Source organism: Carcharodon carcharias, chromosome 18 (assembly GCF_017639515.1).
Source record: "Carcharodon carcharias isolate sCarCar2 chromosome 18, sCarCar2.pri, whole genome shotgun sequence".
In the NCBI taxonomy this organism is placed as follows: domain Eukaryota; kingdom Metazoa; phylum Chordata; class Chondrichthyes; order Lamniformes; family Lamnidae; genus Carcharodon; species Carcharodon carcharias.
In genome coordinates this window covers 21,094,788-21,104,395 of record NC_054484.1, presented here as the reverse complement: position 1 = coordinate 21,104,395, position 9,608 = coordinate 21,094,788, and the positions used below count along the sequence as shown (strand labels likewise).

At 43.9% G+C, this 9,608-nt stretch overlaps 1 protein-coding gene across 1 annotated transcript in view; it reads left to right on the top strand.

Moving 5' to 3' along the window:
• Positions 1-3,697: 3,697 nt before the first annotated feature.
• Positions 3,698-9,608, top strand: part of bace2 (beta-secretase 2) — a 71,990-nt gene continuing 66,079 nt past the window's right edge. Inside the window, exon 1 of the mRNA XM_041211355.1 lies at positions 3,698-4,294. Coding sequence (XP_041067289.1) covers positions 4,019-4,294 — 276 coding nt within the window. The 5' untranslated portion in view covers positions 3,698-4,018. The remainder of the gene's footprint in view (positions 4,295-9,608) is intronic.

The following is a 9,608-nucleotide window of genomic DNA, read 5'->3' as shown; positions in this document are numbered from 1 at the left end:
TGACAGTAATATGAACTGCACAGGATCCAAGGCAAATGTTCCTAGTCACTGGTCCTGTGTGCAGCACCCTCTGCTGCACTATCAACATTCATTTAAGAGGCTACATGGACAGTGCTGTCCCATCAGGCATATCTGTTCTGTGTAGATAATTGTCCATGGTACAGTGGAGTTAACTAATGGCTTTCAGTGAATATATTACATTTAAATTACATAATGGGAGATGCAATTGAGTTCATTACTGTACAGAAAAAGCATCACATCAGGCTTATTATAGAGCCGAAACTTTGATCAGCAAAGTTCATGTACAGATGATTAGTATGCTTTCGCTACATTCCTTTGGTGTGCTGTTTTAAGGCCAGCTTTAATATACAATTTAATGCCAGTGTGCAAATAGTGCACACAGGAATGTCATACAAATGCTTAAGGCTGACTGAACCTCATTAGTCAGAATTTCAATTCTATTGTTTAAACATTTTTACGCAGAAACAGAACCGAAATACAGCTTGGTTTCCACCCAACAATGAAACTGAAGAGGAGGTCTTGGGCCTTTCTAGATAGATGGGCTGAATGGGCTTTGTGATTTCTGCTTTATTTACATTAGACTGTAAGATTCTGGTGTCCAGGGAAAAGGACAAATCTTTCATTTCCACTCCAAGAATCCATGGATTACAGGATTATTCGATCTCATGAATTGCTTTATACTTACCTTTAGATGACATGAATCTGACAATGGGCAATTCTCAGATCTGCAGGCCCTACTGGTCTACAGCCAGTGGCTTCCATAGACTATAGCTGCAGCTGCGGGCAATCTACCTGACCTCCTGGCACATCCCCTTTAAGAAAGATTTTCATTTCTATAGCACCATTTCACAATCATTCAGAATGCCCCAAAGCAACTAATGACCTCAGATGACCTAATGTGCTTTTCAGAAGCACCTTTTGGAGTGTAGCCACTGTTATTTCCTTTAATATTTTGTGGGTTGTGGGCATTGCTGGCAAGGCCAGCATTTGCTTCCTGTACCTAATCACCCATGAGCTGAGAGGCTTGTTAGGCCATTTCAGAGGCCAGTTAAGAGTTCACCACACTACCTTCCAAACCCATGGCTGCTACCATCTAGAAGGACAAGGGCAGCAGACACATGGGAACACCACCAGCTAGAAGTTCCCCTCCAAACCACTAACCATCCCGACTTGGAAATATATCGCTGTTCCTTCACTGTCGCTGGGTCAAAATACTGGAACTCCCTCCCTAACAGCACTGTGGGTGTACCGACACCACTGGGCCTGTAGCGGTTCAAGAAGGCAGCTCACCACCACCTTCTCAAGGGCAATTAGGAATGGGCAATAAATGCTGGTTTAGCCGGCAATGCCCACATCCCATAAATGTATTTTAAAAATTGCTGTGGGTCTGGAGTTACATGTAGGCTAGACTGGGTAAGGATGGCAGATTTCCTTCCTAAAGGACATTAGTGAACCAGATGGGTTTTCACAACAATTGAAGATAGTTTTATGCAAACCATTACTGAGATTGGCTTTTATATTCCAGATTTATTAACTGAATTCAAATTTCACCAGTATTGACCTCAGCCTTGTAGACCTCAGCTGGGATAGCATCAGCTCCTGGAGGTTTGCCACTAGGCAGGACACAGGAGCTAACAGCATGGGAGGATCATTGTCAAGAACATGTAATAATTCTCATAATGTTGCTGGAATTTATTGTAAAATTGAATAACAGTGGGATGTATCTTTGTGTCTGTATGTGCCTGTGTGAGATTTAATTGAATTAGAGGCAGCTAGACCAAGTGCTTTGATCTAAAAAGAGAGGTTAGATTTGAAATGTTAATTAGATAAATATGGGGAGGTTTAGAAACATAGCTGTCAGGGGAACATTTGCATTTTGAAATAAACCAGACCAGATTGTTTTCAAAGCAGGGGTAAAATGTGTTACCTAGCCAGGTGAACTTTAGAAACGGTGTTTATTTTTCCCAAAGATTACTGGTAAAACTTAATGCTTTGAGAGGGTTTTATTATCAGGGAGATAAAGTCCAAAGATATAGTGAAACAATGGGTATTTGCATTCAAAGAGAAAGATATGCATGAAGAAGAGCAAGGGCTCTGTGTAAGGGAAGGCATTTTTAAGATCTTACAAGTGTGTGAAAAAGCCTTCAGCATCCAAGCTTCAAGCTGCTGTTTTCAAAGGACCATAGTTAAGAAAACTCACTTGGAAGCCAACTTGTTCAGGGTATCATGTTTCTTTGCCTGGGTCTTTTAAAATCTGTGTCTTACAGTTGCCTTAACCTAAGTGTAACCGGGAGTGAGATCGATTAAGGGATTTAGAAATTATTATAGCAGTAATTTGTAGATCTATTTATGTATTTAAAGTCATTTCTTCTATTAATAAATATTTAAGATAGTTTGTAAAAACTTTGGTAGTCTTATTATTACTGAATTCAGGGCATGCATCTCAAAATTTATACAAATTACAAAACAAGTTGGCAGTTGTTTCAAGTTTCCCTTTGGGATTTGAACAACTCAGCATTTACCATCGACAGAGCTGCCAAATCTGTGCCAGTCTGTTGATGGCTTCTTCATCTTTGATAAATGAAGGTCAATCGAGGATGTGGTTACAATGCTCCACCCATCTTTCTCAAATTTGGGCATTTTCTGTGAGCAGCGTTGACTGAGGATTGGTGTCAAACCAGTGGACTGGAGCCCTTGGGCAGAGTTCAAGGCATCATAGAATCTGTTCCAGCCTTTGCAGTCTGCATATGACTGAAGGTCTGCTTTCTGATTCAGCCAAGTGTCTTGTATCTTTTTGTGCTTGCATTGGGCAGTCCGGTGGATGTTTTCAGTAGGCGTTCATTCATGGAATGTGAACATCGCTGGCCAGGCCAGCTAGTTGAGAGGGCATTTAAAAGTCAACCACATTGCTGTGGGTCTGGAGTCATGTGTAGGCCAGACCAGTTAAGAACAGCAGATTTCCTTCCCTAAAGGGCATTTATTGATGGCTTTTTTTTAATAACAATCAGGAATGGTTTCATGGTCACCATCAGACTTTTAACTCCAGCTCTGTATTGAATTCAAATTCCACCATCAGCCATAGCAGAATTTAAACCCAGGTCCACAGAGCATTAAGCCTGGGTCTCTGGATTATTAGTTCATCAGCAATACCACTATCCCATCCCCTCCCCTGTTGACTTGTCATCAAGTCTCTGCATGGTGAGGGCCTTGCACCTGAAAACCCCTGACTGAGGGGTAAGGGTGCTTGTCACTGAGCCAAGAATGGCATTCCAGCATAACAGCGCAGATGCAAAAAAAAAACTGAAGTGAAAACAGAAAATACAGGACCAGACTCAGGAAAACAGGGGGGAAAAAAATCTGTACAAAGAGAGACAAGAGTTAATGCCTCAGGTCGACGATCTTTCAACAGAACCTGTGCTCCTTTCCCACCCCTTGAACGCAGCTGCCGATAGTTTGGCGTTTATCGTGGAACTGCAGAGCTGCTGATTAACACGTTGTCCAAAGCTTCACACTCCCGACTCCCTCTTAAAAGAGGTGGGGGGGGGGGAGAGAACTTCTGCAAGTTAAAGATAGCCAAGAGTTCTGGTGTTCCCCCACCCCACCCCTGCATTACCGCTAGGGGTCTGTCCAGCTCTCTGAACAACGTTTCAAAAGTTTTCCATTCCAGCGGCTCGTCACATCCGTTTAAAGTGAAGTTTGGGGAAGTCCTTTCTGGGATGTTGAGTAGTTTTTGTTTCAAGGGAAGCAATGTGTGCAAAATTTTACCTTTCAATAGTTTGTGTTTTGTTGTTTTAAAAGAAAAAGTAGGTAAAAGTTATTTTTAAAACATCTAAAAGCTCGGGGAGGGTAGAGAATTAAAAAGCCACAATGAACTAATTTCAGTAATCCGGAATATCAAGATGAAATAACAAAAATCGTGCGGCGCTGTTTTTTTTTCCCACGGAGTGAACGCGGGGCTGTATTTTTTTTTCTTTGGTTGGTGGTGGGGGTTATTGAAATGAAGCTGTTTGCGAGCTCGCTGCTGCTGTTACTGCTGCTCCTCCCGGTGTTAGGTGTTTCCCGGGCCGAAAACCTCCTGCTCCCCCTTAGGATCTCCTCTTACAATGGCTCGGGAGAGTTGCTTTTGGACAAGCGGAGCGCGCTGCTGGGTGGCATCTCCCTCGCCTCTCAGGCTGCCGGCGCGGTCAGCTTCTTGAATATGCTCAACAACCTGAAGGGAGACGTAGGGAGAGGCTACTACCTGGAAGTGCTGATCGGGACCCCACCACAGAAGGTGAGACATGTTTTTTTTGCTCGTTTTTAATTCTGACCGGGAGAAGTTGTCCTGAAAGAACATTTTTATGAGTTCAAAAGTTTCTCTTGTGTGTTTCCCGGAACCGGCTTGCTCATGATGGGTATTAAAGTAGCTTAAATCATGGCTAAATATGTTTTAAAAAAAAAACCTACAGTCCTCTGGAAACATTCCTATTAACTGTGTCCAATTTATGGCCAACTCCGTTTCTTTGGCCATCTGCCCCTCCCTCCCCCCAGTTGCATATATTGGACCAGATGCTGCCAATCCCAAATACAGATCAATACCCCAAATCAGTAAATAATTAGTATTTAGGAAGAGAGACTACCCCCCCCCCAAAAAAAAAACATGGATGATGAGTTGCCACAAGTTCCTGTTAGTTTTGTGTCACTTGCTAAACTCGCCTTGAGTTTCCCGAGGTTGCTGCGTTTGCAAATTAACTTTCCATTAAACTCGCCACAGTTATGTTTGGTCATTAATAGCGGCGCATCTTTGAAATGACATGATTGTTAATGATTGCCAATCAACCTCTCTTGTCCAGAAAGTGAACAATTATGTGTGGAGGCTCATTCCTTAATGTGAATTATTTCAGATGTTAAAAATGCCAAACTGAGTTTTCTTTATCTATCTTTTCCTTTGTGTGTCTCCCTCTCCCAATCTAATATTTCCCCCCCCCTCCCTCCCTCCCTCCCTCCCTCCCTCTTTCTGTAACTGATTCCACACTGAATTCATACATTCTAATTCACCCTCTTTTCAGCCCTTGCCCTGTTTATTTCTCAGTTCTTTAATCTCATTGGTTAAGGAGATTAACTGTTGGTCCAATGGTGGTACATGATGCTGGTTGCTATCATCAGCTGACTCTTAGAGCAACTTTTCTGGGCAAAACAAAAATTTGAAAAACTTTATTGGAGATGGTCATTACCTGGCACTGGTGTGGCACAAATGTTAATTGTCACTTGTCAGCGCAAGCCTGGATATTGTCCAGGTCTTGCCGCACTTGGACATGGACTGCTTCAGTATCTGAGGAGTTGTGAATGGTGCTGAACATTGTGCAATCATCAGCGAACATCCCCACTTCTGACCTTATGATTGAAGGAAGGTCATTGATGAAGCAGCTGAAGATGGTTGGGCTGAGGACACTACCCTGAGGAACTCCTGCAGTAATGTCCTGGAGCTTGGATGTCTGACCTCCAATAGCCGCTGCCATCTTCCTTTGCGCTAGGTATGATTCCAACCAATGAGAGTTTTCCCCCTGATTCCCATTGACTCCAGTTTTGCTAGGGCTGCTTGATGTCACACTCGGTCAAATGCTGTAATGATGTCAAGGGCAGTCATTCTCACCTCACCTCTGGAGTTCAGCTCTTTTGCCCATGTTTGAACCAAGGCTGTAATGAGGTCAAGAGCTGAGTGACCCTGGCAGAACCAAAACTGAACATCAGTGGGCAGGTTATTGCTAAGCAGGTGCCATTTGACAGCACTGTTGGTGACCCCTTCCATTACTTTACTGATGATGGAGAGTAGACTGATGGGGCGGTAATTGGCTGAGTTCGATTTGTCCTGATTTTTGTGTACAGGACGTACCTGGGCAATTTTCCACATTGTTGGGTGTATAGTAGTGTTGTAGCTGTACTGAAACAGCTTGGCTAGGGGTGTGGTAAGTTCTGGAGCACAAGTCTTCAGTACTATTGCTAGAATACTGTCACAGCCTTTGCAGTATCCAGTGCCTCTAGCCGTTTCAGGATATTATATGGAGTGAATCGAATTGGCTGAAGACTGGCAACTATGATGCTGGAGACCTCTGGAGGAGGTCAAGACAGATCATCCACTTGGCACTAATGGCAGAAGATTCATGTGGAAAATTGTTGCAAATATTTCAGCCTTATCTTTTGCATTGATGTGCTGAGCTTCCCCATCATTGAGGATGGGGATGTTTGTGGAGCCTCCTCTTCCAATGTATTGTTCAATTGTCTGCCACCATTCACGACTGAATGTGGCAGGATTGGAGAGCTCAGATCTAATCTGTTGGTTGTGATATCACTTTGCTCTGCCTATCCCATGTTGTTTGGCATGTAAGTAGTTGATAACTCATTTTTAGGTATGTCTGATGCTGCTTCTGGCAGCCCCCCCTGCACTCTTCTTTCAACAAGGGTTGATCCCCAGGCTTGGTGGTAATGGTAGAGTGTGGGATATGACGGGCTATGAGGTTACAGATTGTGGTTGAGTATAATTCTGTGACTGCTGATGGCCCACATTGCCTCTTAGGTGACTAGTCTTGAGTTGCTAGGTCTGTTTGAAATCTATCTCATTTAGCTTGGTGGTTGTGCCACACAACACGATTGAGGGTATCCTCATGGTGAAGATGGGACTGTGTCTTTACAAGGACTGCACAGTGGTCACTGCTACTGATACCATCATGGACAGATGCATCTGCAACAGGCAGGTTGGTGAGGATGAGGTCAAGTAAGATTTTGCCCTCTTGGTTCCCTCACCACCTGCCACAGGCCCAGTTTAGCAGCTATGTCCTTTAGGGCTCGGCCAGTAATGGTGCTGCTGAGTAGCTCTTGATGATGGACATTTAATTCCCCCACCCAGAGTAGATTCTGCACCCTTGTCACCCTCAGTGCTTCCTCCAAGTAGTGTTCAACATGAAGCATTGATTCATCAGCTGAAGTGGGGGGACAGTACCATGCCATTGCCAGAGATAACCAAATTAAAATTGAAAGTTCCAATTATAAACTTGGCAGGCTAGTACGACAGCTGTCATTTATCTAGCGAGTTTTGTGTGGGCACACCTCCCAAGGTACTTCACGGAATTGCAATGAGGCAGGGAGGTGCTCAAAAGAAACAAAGGATCGTGGATAAATGTTGTTTATAGTTGAAGAAGACTAGGATGAAGACTTAGGCAATCATGAGCAGTATAAGATTTTATGGGAGGTACCAGTAGGTTGGAAGTAGACTAGTCCCCATTTTCAATCCAAAAAGATAAAGTAAACATAGATCCATCAGTGATGCCTCCAACCTGCTCCAACCCTGAAATCCTCGCATTAAATCTTTCCCTGACTCCATCTCTTCCTCTAACTTTTTAAGGTGCTCATTTAAAATCCACCTTTTCCTATCCTATTATCTCTTTATGTGTGGTCCTGTGTAAAGGTTTTGTCTGATAATGCTTCTGTGAACCACACTGGAATGTTTTGCAGCATTAAAAGCACTATATATGAATTAAATAAGCTTTAACTTGAGCTAAATGATTCCTTTGCCTCATTGTGTGCCCAGCATCATGAGAGCTGAGCCACCAGCAGCACAATCTCCGATTCACCATGAGCAGTAAGGTGGGAACTTTGTTACAACACAGGTCACATTGTTACATTGTAAGTTATCTGAATCCCTTGATGTTCACGCCTGAATGACTTGTTTAAAATTTCTAGCCCACAACTCCATCTCGTATACATCTACTTTCTCTGCATGAAAGCTAGACTTCAGGGCTCCAGTGTACCTCACGTGGCTCCATGTGACCCGGAGTGTTGGCTGTGGGTGTTTTTTTTCCCCCATGTGACTAGGATTTTAACAATGTGCTTCACAGAGACATCTCTTGTTTTGCCGCCTCCTAATGGAATTATTTTCTGTGCAGTGTTAAGCCAAAGCTGTTGGCAAAAATAATTCCAGAAGCAGAAAGGATAGCCCTATTTTGCTAAAGATGGCTGGACCACAACTCCTCCATATGTTGTCTGACAGACAGGTTGCGTGTCTGATTGTCCTGCGTCACAGGTTGTCAGTGCTTTGTAGAATCGGGGCTAATTGACCAAACATTGCAATTCTGAAGGCTAGCTGATAGTAGAATGTTTGCACAATGGCACAGAATCCAGTGATACTGTTTCTTTGAGGACAGTTCCCTCCACCCCTTGCCAATGCTCCCCAGTTTTCTTGCCTCCTTTCTAAACAACTTACTTAGACTTTGTCCCACACTAGGTTGGAGGAACTATGGCCAGCAAGACTCTGCCACTAGCCCTGTTCTGTCACAGTTTCTTTTGCTCTAGCCCAGATGATGTCCCACTCTTGAAGGTCCTCCTTATATGGGCTTGGCTAGGTCTCCTTTGGCCAGCCCCATTGTCGGTTCCATCTGGCGGTGCCCTTTGTATTGCCACTCTGGGGTGTATGTCCGGGAGGTGAAACACATGTCCTGCCAGTCTGTTATCTCTCTTGAGGCCCTGCAGGTGCTTCTGTGCAGCTCTCTGCAGCACTTCTTTGGTGGTGATGTCTTTCCGTGCGATGCCCAGAATGTTACACAAATAGATCAGCCATGATCTTATGGAACGGTGGAGCAGGCTTGAGGGATTGAATAGCCTACTCCTCCTATTTCGGATATTACGTAGGCAAAACTGGTGAAAGATGTCTCTCCTTTGCTGCTCTCTTCCATGTCTTGTTGGTATAGATTGCAGTTGGTACCACTATGGGCATGTGGAGTCACAGCCTCATGGCCATGTTGGTGTTGGATGCCCAGACCAAACAGCTGCATTTAATTATCACCTTTTTCAACTTCAGGATGTCCCAAAGTGCTTTACAGCCAATGAAATACATTAGTAGTGTAGCCATTGTTTTAATGTGGAGAAAACAGCATCAATTTGCACACAAGCTCCCACAAACAGCAACGTAAGGATAAGCAGATAATTGGTTGTAGTGTTATTGATTTGAGGGATACATATTGTCCAGGACACCAGGGGGTGGGGATCTCCCTGACTATTCTTCAAATTGTGCTCATTTGTGTCCGCCAGAGAGGGCAGATAGACCCTTACTTTAATGTTTCATCTGAAAGATGGTCCTTCTTGACACTGCAGCATTCCAACAGTACTGCACTGGGAAGGTCAGCCTAGATTCTATGCTCAAGTTTCTGGGGTGGAACTTAAAACGTAAATACCTCCCTGACTCCAAAGCCAGAGTGCTACCAACTGAGCCACATCTGAAAAATGTTGAACTTGTCTAGATTCACTTTTACAGACGCCTATCTCCCTGCAGTATCTGACTGAGGGTCACCTGAATCTATTGAATGTGAGGGTTCCTGGTGACCACAGGATGAGGGAGGTCAAAGCCAATCTGTGGCACATTAATCCCACAGCTTCATTTCCTGATAGGAATCTGGAGAGAGAGAGATGAGGGCTCACTTGCAGCATTTAAAAGGAATTAGATAACTGAAGAAAAAAGAAAGCAAAAGGACAATGGGCTGAGTGGCCTTCTAGGCTGGATCATTCTTTGACCACTGGTGTGGGTCTGATCAAATGAAGTTCTGAGCGGAAGTTTCAAC